The sequence below is a fragment of the Henckelia pumila genome, chromosome 2 (assembly GCF_033568475.1).
Source record: "Henckelia pumila isolate YLH828 chromosome 2, ASM3356847v2, whole genome shotgun sequence".
Lineage (NCBI taxonomy): Eukaryota > Viridiplantae > Streptophyta > Magnoliopsida > Lamiales > Gesneriaceae > Henckelia > Henckelia pumila.
The window spans coordinates 126797818-126820571 of NC_133121.1; the positions used below are offsets into that span (position 1 = coordinate 126797818).

Genomic DNA, 22754 nt, shown 5'->3' on the forward strand with positions numbered 1-22754 from the left:
CCCAAATCTGGACCAAAATTATATTAATTCGTTTTTTCTTGCAAAAAGGGTTGACCCCGAAGGGAACCCCATTTTACATGAGTCAGAGGCCCATTGGCTCATGCGGAGGGTAAATCGAGGGATGTGCACGAGCGGCAGGAACCTGAAGGAGGGAGCACATAGCTCAATCTCCATAGCATACCCCACAATATTTCAGCAGGGAATATGCTCCACATGAACGCTAATGAATTTCTTCCCACGTCACCTCAGGCCTTACCAACTCACCTATGCCCCTGTGGGTTTAATTCGTTTTATTAGTACTTTGAGTGGAGTTTCATATCGGTAAGAACTTTTATTTCCTTTCTTAAATTTGAATGCAAGTACATGATACCTGATTTTCATTATCTTAATTGAAACATTTATCATGATTATTGGTAGGAATGTTAAATCTAATGGAACTTAATTTTGAGGTTATCTTTGTCATTTGTTTAAATTAAGATTCAAAATGTATTATTTTCTGAAATGTTTAATAAATTTATCAATTTTGAAATTGTGAAACTTCAACGATGGAACCGAACATTTTTGTTATAATTATTATTTCGAGGATTCTCATTGGTGAATTGCCAAGTAATCATGTTCTTTTTGTTTTTATAACCAAAGATATATTATATTTGTTAATATAAGTATCTATTATCCTCAAAGCTTAATATTTCAGTGATAATTTTTGTATCAAAAACTCAAAATTACAATTACATCTCAATCATTTTGTAGATAATTATAATCAAATCAAGTGAATTTAAAATTAAAATATATATATACAGGTAGGGTCTGCGCGGTCTGTTTAAAAAAAAAAAAAATTAAAATATATATACACGCCTTTTCTTTTTCTACTAGCATACATTTAAGCAGCCAGTCGTGTGCATTTAATTTTTTTGTCTTCTGAGTAAATTTGGAGCCTTTGCCCTTTGGGATTGGGATATGGAGCCTCCGAGCATCCATCGCCTTGACGAGGCGGTGGTGAACAGGATTGCCGCCGGAGAGGTTATTCAACGCCCACTATCTGCCGTGAAAGAGCTCTTGGAGAACAGTCTCGACGCCGGTTCCACCTCTATCTCAGTAACTCTCAAGGACGGCGGCCTCAAACTTATCCAAGTCTCCGACGATGGGCACGGCATTCGGGTACCGTGTGATTAATTTTATCTAGTGGTTTTTTTTTTCTTCACATGCTGAAAAGTATTTAATTTTTGCTGGCTCCTGCCTGTTCTGCATAGTACGAAGATCTACCGATTTTATGTGAAAGGCACACAACCTCGAAACTGAGTAAATTTGAGGACTTACAGTCCATTAAGTCGATGGGGTTCCGAGGGGAGGCTTTGGCAAGCATGACCTATGTTGGTCATGTCACAGTTACAACTATTACCGAGGGTCAGTTGCACGGTTACAGGTGATGATGATGCACTGTCACTTTTCATAAAACCTAACTGCTTCAGTAACTATGATGTTTCATGTGAATGCATTACTGAATCTAGTGTTTAGGTTAGGGCAGTTTAAGAGGTTATTCTTAAATCTGCCAATTTGATCTTCAGAGTTGGCGGGAAGCATTCTATTCTGCAAACTCCTTGTGTGTGTGCATAAGTAAAATGGAATTCCATGTTTCTACTTCATTGTTTCTATCGTGTTGAAATCTTATCTGTTTCTCATTCTTTTGTTTATCGTCTTCTTGTCATGGGTAATAGATTCACTGGCTTGTAAGTCCACAGCATGCATTTCTGTCTGTTAGGCTCTCTGCTAGCTCTTGGAAATTAGCTAATTATTTTTCTGGTTTCCTTGGGGCTGTGCTTTACATTGTTTCTTGATACAATTCAGTTTAATAACCAGGTTAATTTATATTTATATATACGGTTATGGTTAGGGCTACATATAGAGATGGTATGATGGAGCATGAACCCAAGCCTTGTGCAGCTGTTAAAGGTACCCAAATCATGGTACGTGTTTTAATGGTTTAGTCCCATGCTTTTCTGTTATCCTTTGACTTAAAGCACCTATTTCAAACCTCTAAAATTCAAGATTTGGTACTGGCTTAGAAAATGAAAACATAAAGGGAAAAATGTGAAACAAATAATATTTCATCACTTCACGTTAATGGCGAGAGAAAGAGCGAACTAGGGATGTAAATTAATTTTTGTGTCAAAGGCATCACAATGGAGATGTAACATCCACATTGATCCTTCTGAAATTATTCATCCATCATAATTTTGTTTGCCTGCATTTTATATCTCATAAACTTTTTGATAACCTCATTTCTCTCTTTTTTTTTTTATTTTATTTGCATCTCTCTCAGATTGAAAATTTATTTTACAACATGACTGCTCGGAGGAAAACACTACAGAATTCTGCCGATGACTATCCAAAAATAGTGGACTTAATATGTAGGTTTGCAATCCATCACAAAAGTGTAAGCTTCTCTTGCAGAAAGGTTAGTCTGGTAAAATTGAGATTACCTATCGCTGCTTACACTCCCCTTTAATCTTATTCCACCACGTCCAAGAGTTGTGTATTTTGGAATAAAAGCTTTCTCTTTACTCAGCATGGGGCTACTAGAGCAGATGTTCACTCAGTTGCTACATCTTCGAGGCTTGATGCGGTCAGGTCTGTTTACGGGTTGTCAGTTTCTCAACAGCTGATGATTGTAGAAGCTTCAGATGATGATCCATTAAGTTCGATTTTCAAAATGGAAGGTTTGATATCGAATTTTAATTACATAGCAAAGAAGGCAACTGTGGTGCTTTTTATCAATGGTAAGTATACATTCCTTGATTTTTTAGTAATTAGTTAATCATAATGTCAAGAGGCATATTTGGCTAAAGCTAGAAGTTTGAGTGTATCCTATTGGCAAAATCTTATATACTGCTCGTGGTCGTGGATCATAATTTATGTGCTAATAATTTACCCATTTTAGGCGTGGAAACAGTAATTTTATGTTTGTCATTTTTAATAATAAATAGTTGGAATTTCTCCAGACTCATCCTGCAATTACTATTTTCTAATTTATTCCCCTCGGTCATTTTTAATAGACGTGGGTGTGAAATTTTTCTTGTGTTCTAGCAGAACCACAAGAACCTAGTCTTATCCCAAAAGATTTTCTGCATGTTGTCTGCTGTAAAATAGTGAATCCTTTGTCTCTCATATATTCCCCTTGTGTGCAGATAGACTGGTGGATTGTGGTGCTTTAAAGAGGGCAATTGAAATTGTTTATGCTGCAACATTGCCAAAAGCATCGAAACCATTCATTTACTTGTCAATCAAATTGCCGCCTGAGCACATTGATGTGAACGTGCACCCAACAAAGAGAGAGGTGCTGATAAAAATTGCACATATGATAATGTGAATAGCAGCAACTAGAAAAGCTATCGATCCTATATTGAGGTTTTATTGCACCTAAGATGTTGTATCATATGTAGGTAAGCCTACTGAATCAAGAAGTTATAATTGAGAAGATACAGTCTATCATAGAATCCAAACTAAGGAACTCCAACGAATCACGAACATTTCAAGAACAGGTATTTAGTCAAACTGAACCTTGAAATTTGGCTGCTTGATTACACATTGTGGTATTCAAATGTTGTTTTATACTTGTTAATTATTTCAATGTTCTAAAAAGCGGTAGGCGAGCGGTCACCCACCGTCTAGACGCGTAGACGGTTTTTTTCTTTTTAGATTAATTATCCAATTCCCCGATGGTTTTTAGCCTAAACATCTAATTTGTCCTAGTCGGTTTTTTCTTTTTAGCAAATATGTAATTCTTCTCGTTCATCTTATTATTTCTCCAATAAATTTTTTTTATCGAATTCAAACTCAAAGTCATCGCATATTCCTCATCTTCATCTAAGACAAATTGATCGGAAAATTTGCAAATAATCTTTTTTAAAAGTTTAAATTTAAAAATAAAATATTATTATTAATCTAGGCGGCCACCTTGGAGGATTTTGAGCCGCCTAAGCGGCAATTAGGCGGTCTAGGCCGCCAATTAATTAAATAGCACTCAGAGACATCAACTCTATAAAAATCAGGGCGGTGGGCAATCGCCTAGCACTTAGGCAGCCCTAGGCGCCGTCCTTTAGAACAATGACTATTTTATTGCCCAACTATGTAACTGCATTAAAGTGATAGGTTATCATGTTGAAGGGATGAAGATATGCTTTGACATGCCACAAACTCCATATGGGGATGCACTTTTTGACATTCCCTTTGATGTGATATGGAATTTGTGGGATGCCAAATAATGTATTTTGTCCCTTTGACAAGGTAAACTCAAATCACTTTTGGCGGCAACTTCATGTTCATCCCTATGCGTTAATTTCTTCACTTTTATTGTTTTTGGAACTTTTAATATTTTTTTGTTGTATTTTTCTAAAAGTATCCTTGTGTTAGATTATATACATTCTTAAACCGATGTATCCTTTAATATTGCAATCGATAACATTTTTCAGTCCCCATTCTTCAAATGTTTTGTATTGTGGCCATTGACCAAGTTATAATTCTAGAAACTATTAGCTACCACATCTATTTTTGAATTAAAGTCAAATTTGTTCCCAAGAAATTCGTGCCTATAATTCTTATAGTTTGTCCCTAAAAATTGTTCTTTTTTACTTAATATTAATTGGGGTTAGAAATTATTTATAGGTATGAAATCGACGGATTCAGATCTTAACACTTTTATGGTGTTGCTCTTGCATAATGTTGTGGGAGTAGATGAATGGTTTTGGTAAAATTGAAATCCTGGATACCTTTTGACTTTCATATAATTTACCGAAAGTTTGGTCTGAAGCCAATCTGAAAGAAATTTATTTTGGAACCTATAGGTATAACTGAGATTAGAACAATTCTTTTGTGCTTTGATTTGTTGTATATCAGTAAACCTAAGGATGGAGTTTTCTATGCAGCAGAGAATGGATCCAACGCCTTGTGTTTCTATGCCTGTGAGCAAAGACCCCCTTAGCCACCCTTCACCTTCAGGTATGCTTAACAAAATAGTTCCTTGGCCTTTTGCAGGGTTTTCAAAGGTGTTGGGTTATTTGTTACATTGTTTATTATTAAGCTTTGTCTTCTAAAGATCTAATTTTATACATTAGGTTCAAAGTCACAAAAGGTTCCAGTGCAAAAAATGGTGCGGACAGATTCACAGGATCCTGCAGGAAGGTTGCACGCATACATGCAAATTAAACCTTGTAGCAATGATAAAGGAAGTTCTCTCTTGACCTCTGTAAGGTTGTTGTCATTGGCTCTTTGCTCATCCATATCTGTAACGTGTTTCATATGATACAGGACACTCCATCTTGCAAGCATTGTAATTAAAATAATATATGATAAATGATTGGGAGAAACTAGTCAAATTGGCATCCATTCTGAACGTGTTGTAGGACTTCTTTTTGAATGTGGTTGAAATTCTGAACATCTCACCTTGTATGCATTTTTAATGTTATGACTTGGGTGATTCTGTGCATTCTTGTTCCAAATAAAAATGTCAAATTGTGGGTGATTCGTGCATTCTTGTTCCAAATAAAAATGTCAAATGGCGTTGTACATTAACCCTTCATCTTGTTTCATTTCCTCATACTGTCCATGTTTCATCTGTCACTGCAGGTCTTCTATCAGGCAAAGGAGGAACCCTCGGGAAACTGCAGACCTTGGTAGCATTCAGGAACTTACTAGAGAGATTGATTCCAGTTTTCACTCTGGTACAGGTCAAATCCTATATAATTAGTTAACTCTCAAAATAATGAATGACACCCTCCGCTGACTATTTGTTGTCATAGAGTTGCAGGATGTTGTTGGTCATTGTACATATATTGGGATGGCCGATGATGTCTTTGCTCTGCTTCAGCACAATACACACCTTTATCTCGTCAATGTGGTAAACTTGAGGTGATTTTATTTCCTATTCATGTTTCCCAGTGAAAATAGTGAAAATTGTACTTAATTGAAACATATGCACTGAAGAATTTTATCACACTGGACCTAACTTCTCATGCCATGTGATTGCTTCTTCTTTGTTATGTCAACAGAGGAATGCATGCAGGCTGTTAAACCATTTCATTAAGCCACTCTAGACTGTGATAAATAACTGTTGTTACACATGTTCACTTTTTTTAGATGAAGATATCTTCCCCCTTCGAGAACTTTTCCTAGCTTCCCATCTACACACCTGAAAAGATGAGCTGCTCACTTTTTGTGTTTTGCATCTTCTCCTGCTAAACCTTGACCTGTTGACTGCTTCCTCCACAGAAATGTTGCATGTTCTAAATGGTAAAACGGGCCCATGATAAATTGTCTACCTAATTATGCATGGTTGTTTATAGAAGACTTTATGTCTTGAATTTGTTTGTTCGAAGAGTACAATTTGAAATGAGGCACGTTAAACGAAGTCTTCTATTTCCTCCTTTATCTTCTTGCAAAGGTTGATTTCAGACTTAGACTCCATAAAAATCTGTTTTTGGATAGCAGCGGGAAACTATTTTATTTCAACGGCAACGCAATGACTTGTTTTTGTAATTTGGGTAACTGAACAAAAATTACTGTTTGGTTGGTTTTAGAAGAGTTGGTGACTTGATAAAAGTTAAAACTCTTTTTTATGGCAAAGAAGGATCTAACAAATAGTTTCTAGCAAAACCTAGCGCAGCCAGTTTTTCCTTGGTTTCTTTACTGTAATTTATATTCAAGCATAGAGTGCCTTGGCTTGTATCTTTTGAATATCATGATTTATAGACGTCTCAATTAGTAGTACGTCACATAATTATTAGTGGATCAAAATATAGAGTAACCTATGATGAATGTAGGCCAAATGTGATTTAGGCAGACAGAATTCAGCTTTTATGGTGAAATGTTTGTTAGGTTCCAGGGTACTAAAGGTTATTCTTCACAGATATTGAAGTGGTTAGCTTTCTTTATCCATAACCATGGAATGCGTTTTATTAGCGTGGCATAGCTCATATAAACAATATTTATGTTAGGCTTAATGATCCACTAGCATGATTGATTGCAAAATGTTCAATAAAACAGCACTGTATCATAATAATTATGTTGTTCTCCCTTTGCCGTCTGAGTTTCGTTGATATGCCCTGCAGCAAAGAACTTATTTATCAGCAAGTCTTACGGCGGTTTGCCCATTTTACTGCAATTCAACTGAGCGATCCGGCTCCATTGCCAGAACTTATAATGCTTGCGCTGAAAGAGGAGGATTTGGATCCAGAAGGCAATGAAGATGCTGAACTAAAGGAAAAGATTGCTGAAGTAATATGTCCCATCAATTTTTGCAAATTCTGTAAATTAGAAGGTTTATTTTACTTCGTCAGTCTATTTTGTTACCTTTACACCTTTCCCTGCTCTTGCTCAACCCAAAGAAGCTGATTCATCATGACACTTTTACCCAGTTCTTATGTTTCTTTTGTTAATTATTTACTTTTACTGCCCTGCATTAGTGCATTGGGTGTTTTGTAGGCATAATCTGGGACTTGTTTGCAATGCTTTAAAACAGAATGCTTATGTTATTTATGCACTCATTGAACATATCTCCATGACACACTTGAGGTCTATGAACAATTAAAACCACTTGTCAAAAGATTAGAAATCTTCTTCATGGTTTTCATTTATAAAACTAGGAGGATAAAAAAGGTTGTTTTTTCTTTCCTTATTTTTCTTGTTTTATACATTTTGGATTCTGAGCATGATGAGGTGCCTCCTTGCACCATGACTGAATGATTGTCTAACAGCAGATTGTCATCCGTTGGAATTAACTGGATGAATTGCTCGACTTGTTGATTATTAATTCTAACAAAGAATTTCGTATTGGTAGGCTGGTAGCAAATATCTTTATTGGATTCTATCTTAGTGCACACTAAAAAATGTGAAGGGGAATGTGTGACATAGGTTCGGTATCCACTTCATGCTCTGTCCTCCATGTCTTGATATACCCTGAATTAGAGGACTTCTACTGTGATCTAGTGGCAAGCCATTGTTTTGACTGTGAGAAATATGTGCACAAATGCTTGGGGCTTGAGATGCTACTGGCGAAAAACTGTACCTGTCCACTTCTTAGTTCTTACGATAATTTTCTTTCATGCCATAGATGGCCAGTCAATTTTCCTTCCTAAGTTTTCATTTCTTTTGCTTGCTAGATGAATACAGAACTACTTAAGCAGAAGGCTGAGTTGCTGGAGGAATATTTTGGCATTCACATTGATTCAAGTGGTAATTTGTCCAGGCTTCCAATTGTACTTGACCAGTACACTCCAGACATGGACCGTGTTCCGGAGTTCATTCTTTGTCTGGGCAATGATGTGAGTTTTATATGTTAATTGCTTTCCCACATTCAGTTATTTAATCTTAACTGATGTCTAGGTGTATAATTATAGATTTAATTTATTCTCGACTTTCAGTTACTGCACTCATTCACACCAGTTAGCCACTCCCTATCCTTTACGTAGCTTTCTGTCGTTGATGGAAATTTAGAACATCGAGTGAGTTAGGAACTTAGGAGTTGAAAATTTTGCGAAATAACCGAAAACCAGCAAAATCATCTGAAAAGTATATTCACTAATTGATTTACTGAATGGCTGGCAGGGTTTTGGGTTCTGTTAGGTTGTGTAATGTGTATTGTGATGGAATATGTGGAGTGATGGTGTATGCATTTTGTTTTTTGAAGGTCGAGGAAAGTGAAAGAACTTGGACAGTTGGATGACGATGGGGTGGAATATGATGGGATTATTTTCTGCATAAGAAATAAAAAATGCAAAGGGGGTAAAGTTGGGGTAGACATGTCAAGTGTGGAAGAAAAGAACATCCCAAGTAAAAAAGAGTAATTGGTACCTTTTCCATGATTATCTTTTATTATAATAGCATGAACGAGATGATCAATGTTAAAGATTCAAGTATTATTTGATGCGAATCAGTCGATTCATTTTTTTTATTCGTGACCAAAACTTGAAGTATCTATGTAGTAATGTCGTGTCAGACTGTATTGACTTGATGTGCGACAATATTTTATAAATTTTCTGATTGTTCTCGTTTATCAGGTTGATTGGGAAGACGAGATAATTTGTTTTAGAACAATTGCTGCTGCTATTGGGAATTTCTATGCCTTTCATCCTCCGTTATTACCTAATCCATCAGGCAATGGCTTGAAATTTTACAAAAGAGATCCCTCTGACAGTCATGAAATGAGAGATACCTCAAAAAGTTCTGGTATGACTGTTAATGCCATGACACAATGAAACTCTCACATGAACTGTTCTTAGGCTGAAATTTGAATAATGTGCAAATGAAATGAACTTTACTTTCTTTTTTTCTTCTGAGAACAAAAATAAGGAGGGTTCAGTTTGATATGTTCCACAGGTAACCTTTCAGTTTATGTAGCAGCAAATCAATAAGCGTAATGGTGGGCTGTCAATATTCTTGGGCAATAGGTCCTAGTTTGAGTTATGCTGGCTGTGCTCATAGGTGAAATTGAAAAAAAATATGGTTTGAGATTGTTTAATGGTTAGGCTTAGGATGAGACGAAAGTGAGTTTACCAAATAACCAGGACACCTTCATGCACGCATCATTTTTTTAGCACAGCCATTTATCGAACTTTGCTGTCTTTGTAATCTTTTTAGATGTACAGTAGTGCTGCTCTAAAAAATGTCTAGTTCGATTTTCATGCTTAGCACATTAAATTTATGAATATTAAATCCTTGTTGCCATCCCATCTATAATCAGTAATCACATTTCACTCATAAACTGGTGTAAGAATAAAATTGAGGAGCTTCTGGGGATCCAAAAAGACCCCTTGCATTGATGTATTGTTGACTTTACGGTCACAGAGGACACTGTCAGGTCTTTTTTGATAAAAGCGGTCTTCTGAAAAATTCAATGATTTGAGACAACAATTTATATAAATATTTATTTCCCTTGCGAAACACGAAAGCTGAATATAAATCATAGATTGAACGCATCAGGTCACTCTTATCAATGGTCATGGGTTTGGTCTATCTAAATACCTTTATTCTTGATGTTAAATCGTGTTCTACTTATATCTCAGAAATTTTTATCTTTTGACACCTTTTCAACCCGCAAACTAACAAGACTGTCTTTTAATCAGATAGCGTGAAGGAAGACATTGACGATGAACTACTTTTGGAGGCTGAGAATGCCTGGGCTCAGCGTGAATGGTCAATTCAACATGTTTTGTTTCCCTCCATGAGACTTTTTCTGAAGCCTCCTACTTCAATGGCTACAAATGGAACATTTGTCAAGGTATAAAAATATTTTTTGGTTTAATAAAATAAAATATTCTTTGGTAATTTTACTGCTCTACCTTGTCGTAAGTTAAGTTAATCTCGACAGCATTTGTTATTAAATTTATGCTACTATATACAATTGCATATTCTTCAAAATCGATCACATTTTTTCCTTTCACGGGCAAGTTAAGTGATAGTAACTGGAGTACTGAGTTGTGATTCAGAGAACTTTTTCCCACTCATGCGAATGACACTAATAATTTGAGTTTTCAACATTTGTCTTTTTACCCTTGAAAGTTGAAACTTATTCAAGTCAAACCACGTGGTCAAACTCTTTCCCTCCCTCCGTTTTTCCTCTCGCACTTTTTTGTTCCCGTGGTTTTATTTTTACTATGCTTGTATGCATATATGTGTAGATACACTCACAGGCACCTTGCTTATGTATGTATTGTATGTTCATTTCCAGCTTATCTTGCTGACCAAATGATTTACACATTGTTCTTCTGTTTTCACCTAGTCAGAGTATTTAGCCGTCATTCTGTTATTTTGCATGTAAAGTATACATGTTCATTTTAATGCAACATCAAGTTTTATTTTATGTTGATCTGCATACAATTATTTTCCAGGTGGCTTCACTGGAGAAGCTTTATAAAATTTTTGAAAGATGCTAACCAAAACAGTCGTCTTCTCCCTGCATTTATTTTTGGAATGCCTCAGTTGTTTTTGTGGATCCATAATGTCAGGCATAAGGAATCGTTTTAATTCTGTAAATATTGATTGGATGTTTCTCTCTGCAAAAGATGCGAGTTTCGTTGAAATCATTAGTTAATACATGTGTAGATTTTTAATTAAATATATAGGAAGATTAAAATAACAAGGGCTCCTCTTTAAATGTGGTATTAGCAAATTACGATTAGTGATGTAGAATTCACTTTATAGTTTAAACATTTAATTTGTAATTGTATTGCAAATAAAATTTTTATTTAATTTATGTAAAAACTGAATACTATTTAATAGAGCTTTTCAATCATCTCAACAACTAGAAATGATTGTGAGACGGATTTGTAGTTCAATTGATTTTACATGTCTTTCAATTGAGACTGGAATTCGAGTCCTTTCATTTCCTTTGTATAAAAAAAATAGTAAGAAATGATTGTTCAACTATTTGTCTTAAGCACGCCATTCTTAAACAAATAGGTACGTACGATTTTTAATTATTGTAATTTGACCTTAATATAAACGAAATAATGCTAATTATTTAAAATACTATAATATAAATATAAAATAATATATGATATATAAATGAAATATTTAATGAATCAAGTTATGTGCACGTTTTTTTATGAGATGATTTTACATATTTATATTCGTGGATAAGTTAACTCGATTTATATTTATAGGAAAAAAATATTTTTGACATAAAAAGTATGTTTTCTGTCTTATATCAATAGACAAATATTTGTTTTCACACAAATTAAGAAATTATTTGAGAAAATAAATTTTAGAAAGAAAATTTTCATTTTACTTTTATTTAATGAAAATTTTAATTGAATAAAATAATCGTACAAACAGTTAATGATATTAATTTAATATAGGTAAATTTATATAAAAAAAATATGAAAAATGCCATTAAATATGAAAATTATACTACTCCTTCCGTTCCATATATGTTGTTTTGTTTTAGTTTTCACACGAATTAAGAAAAATTTATTGGGAAAGTAAATTTTATATAAATTTTCTATGTTATCCCTATTTAATGTATTAAAAAATGATTGCACAATTTTCAAGGTGTAGTTAATAGGGATATATTAGAAAAAAAATGTAAAAAAGTATTACTAAATATGGTGTATGACTATATATTTGGAACAAATAAAAAAGGAAACGTGGACAATATAATTGAAACGGATGAAATATATATTTAGGACGGATAAAAAAAAATGTTTCCTAAACGGATGAGATGGAGAGAATATTTTTTAACATATCGGATTGAATATGAAATATGTCTCACAAAATTGACCAGTGAGATAGTCTCATTAGATTTTTTTATGTTAAAAATTATTTTGTTGTGAATAAAATCATAAGAAATGCCCTAAAAATATTCTACAAAGATTGACCAGAGCTTCATATCTTGGAGATGAGGTTTTATTTTCGAAAGGAAATGTCAAATATTATTATTTTTTTTTTAGAGAAAGGAAATGTCAAATAATTACGGTGGGAGTTATGTAAATTGAATTTTAGGTTGCAATAAATAAATAATATATATATTATGCCCTTTGAAGAAATGGTGACTTTTTATTGAGGTTTTTTTCGGAGGCCTGTATAATTAGGGAAATGAAATCCCGGAATTATCCTTTGACCTTTTATAAAGGCCCAACCTGTAACCCTAAATCTTCTCTTTTATGCACACTACACAGACTCGCACTCTGCCGCGGAGTACACGGCTCTCTCTCTCACTCAACTGGTAAACTATTTCACTTTTCTTCCTGCCTCCAAACCCTTTCGATCTGTTATTTTATTACGTTTTCTGTACAGTTTTACGTCCCTATTACTCCCGTGGACATTCAGATCATTGAAAAGATATATAATTGCCGTGTTTTCAGATTTTTACTGATTGGAAGAGTGAAAGATTTGATCCGGTTTAATCCATGGCTCTGGTGAGTTGATTGTTTGTTTCTTTCCTGTTTATTCATGGGCATTTGTTGCAAATCTTTTGTTTCTTTTACGAGTGCTAGAGTTTCGTTTGTTTATTTCAGAATTCAATATGTTGCAAGTTTAGGTACCTTGATTTTGCATGCATCTCTTTTTCCACCAAAAAATATGAATCAGTGTGTCTGCACGACATTTTAATTGAAACGTGTTAATTGTGGCGTGTCAACTTCTTTATGGGTTCCGTCTTTATTTTGGTTCTAGGTTATCGATGTTTTTTTAAGAGGGAAGCGATTTATTTTCTTGGGTGTTGTGATTACATCCGTTTCTGTGGCAATTGTAAAGGTGACATTAAAGCTTGAAGGTTTTCCTGGGCTTACGGCCTTATGCTCGTTGTTTATGTTTGTGGGTGTTTGAATCATTAGTAATGCAACTCACTTGCATTCTAATCCACGCCTTATTATATATCTAGCAAAAACTGTGATAGTACCACTTCTTTGCATCACCGATAGTTTGGTTTAAATAGTTAATATGCCACATATTCTCAAAATTTGACAATTGCTGGCATATGGGTCCTTGAAGACAATCTTCAAAGTCTTATTTCCTCATTTCAGTTCACTGAATATCTTCTTCTTTAGCTTTAGTCTATATGGATGCGTGTATATTAGCACTTGTTTCAGTTGGCCAACTTCTTTTGGTCTTCCATTCAGGTTTTGCATGCCACTAGCACAAACAAAAATGCCTTCAAGGCATTAATTGCGGCAGAGTACACTGGCGTGAAGGTTGAACTGGCAAAGGATTTCGAGATGGGTGTGTCTAATAAGACTTCCGAATATCTTAAGTTGAATCCTATAGGAAAGGTATGTAAAGGGAAAGTGAATTTTACCTAGTGGCTATTGTTTCTTATCAAAGTTTTTTTTAACCTTATGCTGAAGTATTAAAATGAGCAGTGTTTCTGATTGTCAAGTTCTTGTCTAGGTTCCTGTGCTTGAAACACCTGATGGAGCAATATTTGAAAGCAATGCAATCGCCCGCTATGGTGACACCATTTGCGTTTAATTTTGATCCATTTATACCGCCTTGGTTTCTATGACGTGCAGACGTGCTTATTAGTTTAATTTTGCAGTTGCTCGTTTGAAGCCCGATAACCCTTTGTATGGATCTTCTCTAATTGATTATGTAAGGAACGAAAACATGGTTTTTGTAGACATAACTTTCATGTTGTGAGCTTTAAGTATTTGACAAGATTTAGTAATGTCTTGATCACACTTTTTTTATTCTCATATTTTTATTTTTGGATTTGGTAGGGCCACATTGAGCAGTGGATGGATTTTGCTGCTACTGAAATTGATGTGAATATTGGACGCTGGTTGTACCCAAGACTTGGTTTTGTACAGTATATTGCACCTGTAAGTTGAGCTTGCTTCATTTGACACTCACATATTCTTTCTTTGGGTTGTTTTCCCTCCCCTCTGGCTCTACAATAGTCATTTTATGAATCTCATCACTTTGATTTTACACAGTCGGAAGACATTGCAGTTTCAGCATTGAAAAGAGCTTTGGGAGCTCTGAACACCCATCTCGCCTCTAATACCTACTTGGTTGGGCATGGTGTCACACTTGCTGACATTGTTGTGATATGTAACCTGCTTTTGGGATTTAAGTTGATCATGACCAAGAGCTTTACCTCGGAATTCCCACATGTGGAAAGGCACTTTTGGACGTTGGTTAATCAGCCAAATTTTAAGAAGGTTTTGGGTGATGTGAAACAAGCGGAATCTATTCCACCGATTGCATCCAAAAAACCTTCACAACCAAAGGAAACTGCAAAACCCAAGGCTAAGGAGGAACCAAAGAAGGAGATTAAGAAAGAAGAACTGAAGCCTAAAGAAGTAGCTGAGGAAGAAGAAGCACCTAAGCCAAAACCAAAGAATCCTTTGGATCTTTTGCCTCCAAGTAAGATGATAATGGATGATTGGAAGAGGCTTTACTCAAACACGAAGACCAACTTCCGTGAGGTTGCCATCAAAGGTAATTTCTTATAGCATTTTTTGGATAAAATGTTTATTTTATTTTTGTCGAAATGGATACTCTACCATTTTTCTTGCTCTCTGTGTCTCTGTCATTTAGGCTTGTTTCTTTTTCTGGATAATTGATGATTCAGCTCTGAAATAATCAATTTGTGCTTGCATGCTGCGTATAAACTCTCTGAAGGAGGCTGCATATTTCTTTGTGCACTCAGCTTTAGCCCAAAATATAACCTTCTATGTTATGATTATTGAGTTGCTGATAGCCAACCTTGATAACCGTACTCTATATCTCATTGATATACTTGCTGCCCTGGATAGTAGGGTTCCTCCTCCGCTCGACGGGTGAAAAAAAAGATGAATTGTAAAGTGAACCGGAAGTAAGAAAGTCGGTATTCCTGTATTGATTTTAGGAAATTAACATCTTTGCATCCTTTTTAGGCATGCCTGTTAGTTTGAGTTTTAACAGTTTATGAATTCCCATATTCTCTATCAGTCCATTTTGCCGCCTTGTTATTGTCATTCCCTTGGTATTAATATGATGACATGAATCCTCATGGACTGTTCTGTGGTTGCCTGTGAACTTTTTTACGGCAACAATAATTAGTCTGAATCCCAACACTAATCATTAGTGAGATTTAAGGCACCCTCCCAAAACCCAACACTAACTTTCAAATGTATAAATTTGCCTCCGACTTGCAACCTTGAGCACTGTGGGTACAATAGTTTGCTTCTGTGTAACTCTTTAGTATTGTGGGCTCATGTTTTTTCACGGTCTGCAGGTTTTTGGGACATGTATGATCCAGAGGGATACTCTCTATGGTTCTGTGACTACAAATACAATGATGAAAACACTGTCTCCTTTGTTACTTTGAACAAGGTGAGCGGGTTTCTTCAGCGAATGGATTTGGCTCGCAAGTACGCATTTGGGAAGATGTTGATTATTGGATCCCAGGGCCCATTCAAGGTTAAGGGACTTTGGCTTTTCCGTGGTACAGAAATTCCTCAGTTTGTTTTGGATGAGTGTTATGATATGGAACTATATGAGTGGACTAAGGTGGATATAAACGATGAAGCTCAAAAGGAACGTGCGAGTCAGATGATTGAAGATGCCGAACCTTTTGAAGGTGAGCCTCTGTTGGATGCCAAGTGCTTCAAGTGAGAAATTTGTGCGGGAGTTGTAGTTTGAGGTTGTAGTATTATCTTAATTTTGTTCTTCACGTTCTAAAATTATGGCACTTGGCTTCAACACAAATGATCTTTCTATCAGGACATAGTTTGAATTTTGTAGGCGTGTTTTACAATTTTGGGTTAATATCGAGTCGGAGTCTTTGTTTCACTTTATCATCCCCTTCCGCTGCTTGATTTCTCATCATATTTATATTCTTGTTTTCGACTGATCGTGAAGCATACAGATAAGATATACGCATCCACCTCTTTTTTAGAGTAATAATCTTGACAAAGATGCATACATGTTGAATTTTCATCACTCAAAGGCAAGGGAGTGCATTAATCGTGTACGAATAATTCATTTCAACAGTGAAACAACCAATATAATTTACATGGAAATGTTAAAGAGTTTGTTGAACCCTTTAATGGCGCTTCCATTTTTTAAAATTTTTAGGTGGTTTCAACATGACACTCCTGCGTCGATTTTGTTACGATGCATAAGCTTAATGAACACAACTTTCTCTCTCACGTAAAATTCAAGCTCGATATAGTAAATTCGTCCGAACGATTTATCGTTATTTTCTATTTCTAAACATCGCATTATTTATTTATTTTTATTTTTATTAATCACTTTGTCATCCTCCTCTGGTAACACAACACATCTTACCAAAATCCATGTGTATCTATTTGTATATATATTAAGTGATACTTTATATATTATTGGATATGTAATGTGTCTATTTTACAACTTGGTTGATAATTTAATTAGATAAACAGAAATTTAGGATATTTTTCAGTAAAACCCAATTTTTTTAATTGAATTTCGAATAATGATGTGTTAGAACCCCAGCTTCATAATATAATAGAATAGATTATTAAATGTAAGCGAGGTACATATGTTAGAGAAAAATATTTTACATAGTTTTCTATCTTCATTTTTTTTAGGACACATACTTTTTTGCCCTCAATTGAGGTCACATACATTTTTTATTTTATATCATAAAAAATTGAATAGTGGGTAAAATTTTCTTGTGATTTAAAATTTTGTGAAGAACTCTATATAAAAATATTATAAAGAAACGTTTGTTCATTGATAACGTGTTTACAGGCGCATAATTTTCAAATAACTCTCTTCTTCTTCTTTTCTTCTTTTGTTTTGTTTTGTTTTTTTTCCAATTGATAATTATCATCTTCGAAGGAAAAAAAAGAAGAAAGAAAGATTACAGTCACTGACATATAGACGATCTCCTTTACTTTTGAAGTTTTATAAATTATACTCGTATCCAGTAACAACGCAGGTACTCAATCGAAGTATCAAACCATATATATACCACATGTACAGGGATCAACGATGCCATGAAACAAAAATTGTTCAGAAAGAAATATGATCCGATAACTATAAGCAGCAAATTATAAAGAATCCTGGACTTTTTCATGCCCAGAATAAGAATCAGTTCAGGGAGTTTGAAATTGAATAAATGAAATCCAAGAAACCAGTTCCCTTGAGCAGACCTTTACCGGTTAATAGTTCAAAATCCAACAGTACCAAAAAGCCAATAATTGCCGCCCTTCCATTTATCAATTCATTCTTCGCTGTGAAACCGAAACCCTCAAGATCTTCGTCAACCACCATCCTTACCTATGGAGAAACACATTGCCATTAGCATCTTAATCTTGCCTGAGAGCAGCAAACAGATCTTTCATTTAATACCGAAAGATCAAATGGTGTTATAATACCAAAAAAATATAACCGATGTTACTGTTATAACTCAAACTCTTTAAAAAGTACCGTTGAGGCATATAGACAGGCACACGGGATAACAGAGATTATATTGTTTGCTGATGTATATTATGTAGGGTCATCGATGGCTGTATTACCTCATCAACATTGACATCTGTGGCAGTGAAACCAGGCTGAGCCTTCCCGCTGAATACAATCTCAGTAGATGCATCTGACTTAGTTCCTCCTCCCAAGCTTATGAAGATATTTTCACCATCGGATTTCACAGGATACACAAATAGAGTTCTCAGGGGTGGAGTCAGGACTCTGAGTACAGGATTCTTCGGATACCAGTCTTTGATCTCACCAGTTCGCAAATCAAATGTGCTATCTGTTGTTGGACAGACAATACATCCATCCTGCAATGCATGAACAAATATGTTATTTAAGAATGAAGCGTGCTTTTATACAAGTTATGACATCATAAAAGGCTAACTACAATCAGCAGCATTGCAAGTGACAAGTAAATATAGTAGTTTCATCTTACTCATGCTAAATTTCATAAAAAAAGTTGACTAGTTTTATTTATACAACATCAATACACAACCAGTCGTGAAAAGGCTTTGTGGGTGGAGGAGTGAACAGCTCATTTTGTAACATAAGCAGGTAAACGCCGGAGAATACAAACAGTATTCTTGATGGTATTTGCAGTAACCCAAAACTCACACAGAATTTTCCATATGAATAAGAACTATTACAAGTACCCAAATGCGTAGATGCCCAAAAAAAGCGAGATAGTACAAAAGTGTAAAAAATAACCTTTAAAGTAAAAGCCAAGCCTTCTTTTGAGCTCAGGGTCAGCATTTGAAGGAAACTCCCAACTTCATAACTACAATGTTCAAAGCTTATACTTTTTCATTTATAGGTATTTTCCAATGTCAGATTCCAAAATGGATGGGGTTAGATTTCATCATGTCCCTTTATTTCCAGAAGTCTGAGTTATGGTGCCTTACAGCAGGTGAAACTCAATTTTCTTGGTCCAAAATATTTGGTAGCACTTAACCATATCCATCTTTATGTAATTGTAATCTCATACTATACTCATGTTCTTGATAAATTCCTCATTTTAAAGACGTTTACCCATTAAAAAATTTCAGCATCGCAGTATGCAATATTGCAATCATCTTTCACCAACCAGGAAAACCAAAAACAAATTAAGCACGAGAATACAGTGAACCTGCGTGAGCTTAGCATTGAGCAAGCCTTCGGAATAAGCACCCTCGGCAGGAGACCTATTCTCTATAGCAACAACATCATCTTTGTACCACAACAGAAGTATGGTCTCACCATCCTGTATTATCACGCGACGCTCCCCCTTGGGCAGAGCAGACAGCGGCACCACCGGCACCCAGTTCTTCCCATCTTCGCCGCTGGAGGCCGAAGCCAATGAGGACGACTGCGATACCTCAGTGGCCTTGCACGTGATTAAGTCTACGCTTCGGTGAGAAGTTTTGAGAGGCATCTTGGACGTGGGTTTCGTGGTGAGTGGCGAGAGGATGGTGTGGTGATGTGACGGTGATCTGCGGCGGCGAGAGGGCGATGGAACCGCGGAGAATGGGCTGTGGGCGGGTGTTGCGCTGGCCATGGTTAGATGAAGTGAAACTCACTGGTGGGCGTGGAAGGAGGACTAGTGAGTGGGGTGTGCTATGCGATGGATGGCTGTGAAGAGAAGAGACAGGTTGCGAATCCAATTGCCACACACAAAAAATTGGATAAGGACAAAGTATTTAATGGAGAATGTGGTTTTATTTTATTTTATTTTTTGTTAAATTAATTAAAAATAAGATTTTATGATATGGTTAGATTCGATCATAAAAATAATATTTTTAACATAAAAAATAATAGAAAACATTCTATCAATTCGTAATTACTTTTCAGAGGTCTTCAAAACCCTTTTATCGACTTCCTATTAGTGATTAACCTTGTAAAAATGAATCTATGAGCATATGTAATACATGGGATATCATGCGGCACGCAAAGGCTAAAGCAACCACTACATAAGGGAATGCGCCATTCACGAAGATGGGAAGTTTTGGTTTGGTTATGCGGAACATAACAAGTAGTCGAGACTCGAGAGGAAAGAACTGACAAATCGCACTTTCACCCGCATTGAATATGTTTGTTAATGTATGTATTAGGGCTAATTGCATCCACGCCCCCTGTGAAAAGTCTAAAATGCATAAAACCCCATGTGTAAAATTAATAGTATGTTAGACCTTATTTTTTAAAAAAATTAGCATAAAACCCCTATGAGAGGGTATAAATGTGCCCAAATTTGTATAACGTAGGAGTGAAATGTGCTACATTATAAAAAACTGAGGGATGCATTAACTTATTAATATTTCTTAAGGAGTTTTATGTCTTTTAGACTTTTCACAGAGGATGTGGATGCAATTAGCCCGTATGTATTATTAAACTACCATTTTAGAAGATAAAAAATATATGTAATTATTATTATTATTTAAAAAAACAACCACCTAAACAATTGAGCACATAGTGAGAATTAATTTTCAAAATCTGAAAATTAATTGAAATTACTGAATTGCACATTTGATTTTAAAAAATTGTATTATTAGGTGAAGGGTAATTTTAGAAATTCACTTAAAAATACCAAAAAAAGTTACTATAACTCACTTTATTAAATTAAATAGTAATAGATAATTAACCAAAATAATCCATGGATTGCAATTCTCGGTTATCTCAAAAACTACCAAAAAATGTGTAAAAAAACTAAAAAATATCACCATAGAACCAAAATATGCAAAACATGGTGTATTACACGTTTCGCTAACAAAACAGGAGAAACCAAAATTTTCTGAGAGTAAAGCTACATCCCGGACAAGAAAGTGGAGTATCTCTCAACGGTTGGCCTTTGCCACTCTCTCGATCTCATCCTTCTTCTTGATTGCATAGCTGCAAGTACACAAATTTGATGGATAAGAAAACAAAAACCATTTCCAAGTAACTGAGAATTTGACTCAGGTAAGGGACCATCCTGATCCCACTTCTCACCTGTTAGATGACCCTTTCGCGGCATTGATGAGTTCATCCGCGAGGCATTCTGATATTGTTTTAATATTCCTAAACGCACTCTCCCTGGCACCAGTTGTAAGGAGATAGATGGCCTGATTAACACGACGGAGGGGTGAGATATCAACTGCTTGACGTCTGACGACACCAGCAGAACCAATCCTGGTCGCATCTTCTCTAGGTCCACTACATCATGAGAAAAATGCCAATTCAGAACCAAACGAGAATTTTAAAAAAGCATCCGTTGTGCCAATAACTATTATGACAAAATGAGTTTGGCCCAACACAAAAGCTTGAGTAAGATTCAATCAGTTTGGCCCAAAATTTTTCATCCAGCTGGTTCTATTATCTGCTTCATGAATGTATACATAAGGATTAAGGATCATATAAAAAAAGAGGTGTGCAACTGCAAGAGGTAATCATTCGACACGAAGCGGTCCCACGTTTTTGCAAGTCGTCCAAAGACAAAGCTAAAATATTTTCCTCCAAAAATATATCAAGCATCACGCTAACACCTGATATTGCAACTACGGTTAGAGCTTAAGTGCCAAGATAACTATGACAAGAAAGTTCTTTCAAATGCAACAAAAAACAGTTTTTCTCCAAACCTGTTGATCACAGCATCAACAATAACTTGAATTGGGTTCAGATCAGTGAGCAAATGAATGATTTCCATGGTATGCTTCATGATTCTGACAGCCATCAGCTTCTTCCCATTATTTCGCCCATGCATCATGAGCGAGTTGGTCAACCTTTCAACAATTGGGCACTGGGCCTTCCTGAATCGTTTAGCCTGGTACCTCCCAGCGGTATGAGGCATGTATGTAGGGTGCTTTGCAGCAGTGGCAGTGATATAATCCTCAACAGAAATGTCATTAACCTGCGAAGTTATTAAGTTGATTTCATTTAACATCTACTAGACAAGGATTCTAACTTAAAATCCAACATATAACTTGGTTATCATTTGAGGATAACACAATGACTTCAAACGCCAATAAGCCTCTGATCACATAAAAAGTACTTCCTCAACATACATATGGTTTAGAGTTGATCATAAACATCAAACTGAACCTCCCCTGCCCCAGAAATAAAACCATCATAAGAATAAATTGACGAGGGTATGTTCAAATCTCTACCAAGTTGGTAAGTATATTACAAACAAAAATAACTCCCGATCAAGTGGCTACAAAGACCCTATTCGAAGATCCATATAACCTGAGCTATTTCAAACTTCCGCCATGCCCCTACTTCAAATTCATGAAAGTACAAACAAGGTGAAACGGTACACAACTGTTACAAAACTTCCCAATTAGACGAGCAAAGTGATGGAAAAGCTCACTTTCTCATCGTCGTCTCAAGGTAGGAGATTATACACCTCTACTTCTAAAATTTAAACACAGAAACCAATTTAGAGACAAGAAACCTATTCTCATCGACTAAAATTTAATTTTCCGAAATAGCAATCAACCGAAGAAAGTAACGCAGCGAAAATGTAAAATCTTGGATAAAACTACGCGATGGCCATATCAAAACTCAAGCAAAAAACGAAACAGCCTTTAAGAGGGAAAAATTATGAAACCTGCACTTCAGCGTAGGACCATCGGTTGAAGAGCATGACATCATTGTGGAGCTTGTCTTGTTGCTGATCCTCGGCCGCCATTTTTGCTTCTTCACCTAGGTTACAGCTGGGGCGAGTTGCTGCGCAGAAATCTTGAGGATGGGGGCAAAGGGATTAAGGGAGTACTAAATTTCTATGGGAAAATGAGGGATATGCTGAGAATATAATAAACCCTAGGGTACAAAACTAAGATTGACAAATGCCCTTTTCTGCCCCTGTCTCGTGATTG

At 35.6% G+C, this 22754-nt stretch overlaps 4 protein-coding genes across 6 annotated transcripts; 2 read left to right on the plus strand and 2 right to left on the minus strand.

Annotated features, from left to right (window-relative positions):
- Positions 1-899: 899 nt before the first annotated feature.
- On the plus strand, positions 900-11191 carry LOC140879745 (DNA mismatch repair protein MLH1). Of its 3 annotated transcripts, none has more exons than XM_073283610.1 (16): positions 900-1158; positions 1251-1423; positions 1892-1964; positions 2321-2455; positions 2567-2777; positions 3186-3334; positions 3441-3539; positions 4923-4995; positions 5112-5247; positions 5623-5717; positions 5796-5904; positions 7104-7269; positions 8154-8315; positions 9051-9219; positions 10116-10270; positions 10881-11191. In XM_073283610.1, the coding sequence occupies exons 1-16, from the start codon at positions 958-960 to the stop codon at positions 10923-10925; spliced, it is 2151 nt and encodes a 716-aa protein (XP_073139711.1). In that variant the 5' UTR covers positions 900-957; the 3' UTR covers positions 10926-11191. The 3 variants fall into 3 exon arrangements, 2 of the variants coding, with proteins under 2 accessions (XP_073139711.1, XP_073139712.1); XM_073283611.1 differs by having other exon boundaries at positions 4926-4995; positions 10881-11190; XR_012149499.1 differs by lacking the exons at positions 10116-10270; positions 10881-11191 and adding an exon at positions 8681-8840 and having other exon boundaries at positions 9051-9189.
- A 1428-nt stretch (positions 11192-12619) lies between these two features.
- On the plus strand, positions 12620-16266 carry LOC140881373 (elongation factor 1-gamma-like). The gene is made up of 8 exons (XM_073286633.1): positions 12620-12715; positions 12855-12908; positions 13611-13760; positions 13879-13939; positions 14027-14079; positions 14208-14309; positions 14424-14931; positions 15710-16266. Exons 2-8 carry the CDS (start codon positions 12900-12902, stop codon positions 16087-16089), a joined length of 1263 nt encoding a protein of 420 aa, XP_073142734.1. The 5' UTR covers positions 12620-12715; positions 12855-12899; the 3' UTR covers positions 16090-16266.
- A 1066-nt stretch (positions 16267-17332) lies between these two features.
- Positions 17333-19561, minus strand: LOC140883551 (uncharacterized). Its single transcript, XM_073290071.1, has 3 exons — positions 19055-19561; positions 17976-18236; positions 17333-17736 (listed from the first exon to the last, which is right to left on the minus strand). Exons 1-3 carry the CDS (start codon positions 19460-19462, stop codon positions 17548-17550), a joined length of 858 nt encoding a protein of 285 aa, XP_073146172.1. The 5' UTR covers positions 19463-19561; the 3' UTR covers positions 17333-17547.
- Positions 19562-20599: 1038 nt separating this feature from the next.
- Positions 20600-22720, minus strand: LOC140883535 (small ribosomal subunit protein uS7). The gene is made up of 4 exons (XM_073290046.1): positions 22487-22720; positions 21516-21787; positions 20890-21093; positions 20600-20790 (listed from the first exon to the last, which is right to left on the minus strand). Exons 1-4 carry the CDS (start codon positions 22565-22567, stop codon positions 20736-20738), a joined length of 612 nt encoding a protein of 203 aa, XP_073146147.1. The 5' UTR covers positions 22568-22720; the 3' UTR covers positions 20600-20735.
- Between the last annotated feature and the right edge of the window lie 34 nt (positions 22721-22754).

What these genes read in the sequence shown, in the direction of transcription:
- LOC140883551 (XM_073290071.1), bottom strand. Translation starts at nt 19,462, where the DNA reads ATGGCCAGCGCAACACCCGCCCACAGCCCATTCTCCGCGGTTCCATCG. An exon ending in TCAATGCTAAGCTCACGCAG is followed by an intron (nt 18,237 to 19,054) that starts GTTCACTGTATT and finishes CATGCATTGCAG; the next exon opens with GATGGATGTATTGTCTGTCC. An exon ending in CAGATGTCAATGTTGATGAG is followed by an intron (nt 17,737 to 17,975) that starts GTAATACAGCCA and finishes GTTTCTCCATAG; the next exon opens with GTAAGGATGGTGGTTGACGA.
- LOC140881373 (XM_073286633.1), top strand. An exon ending in GATCTTCTCTAATTGATTAT is followed by an intron (nt 14,080 to 14,207) that starts GTAAGGAACGAA and finishes TGGATTTGGTAG; the next exon opens with GGCCACATTGAGCAGTGGAT. An exon ending in TTGTACAGTATATTGCACCT is followed by an intron (nt 14,310 to 14,423) that starts GTAAGTTGAGCT and finishes GATTTTACACAG; the next exon opens with TCGGAAGACATTGCAGTTTC.
- LOC140883535 (XM_073290046.1), bottom strand. Translation starts at nt 22,567, where the DNA reads ATGGCGGCCGAGGATCAGCAACAAGACAAGCTCCACAATGATGTCATG. An exon ending in GGTCCTACGCTGAAGTGCAG is followed by an intron (nt 21,788 to 22,486) that starts GTTTCATAATTT and finishes ATAACTTCGCAG; the next exon opens with GTTAATGACATTTCTGTTGA. An exon ending in GCGAAAGGGTCATCTAACAG is followed by an intron (nt 20,791 to 20,889) that starts GTGAGAAGTGGG and finishes GTGTACTTGCAG; the next exon opens with CTATGCAATCAAGAAGAAGG.
- LOC140879745 (XM_073283610.1), top strand. Translation starts at nt 958, where the DNA reads ATGGAGCCTCCGAGCATCCATCGCCTTGACGAGGCGGTGGTGAACAGG. An exon ending in TAAGCTTCTCTTGCAGAAAG is followed by an intron (nt 2,456 to 2,566) that starts GTTAGTCTGGTA and finishes CTCTTTACTCAG; the next exon opens with CATGGGGCTACTAGAGCAGA. An exon ending in AGATACCTCAAAAAGTTCTG is followed by an intron (nt 9,220 to 10,115) that starts GTATGACTGTTA and finishes TCTTTTAATCAG; the next exon opens with ATAGCGTGAAGGAAGACATT.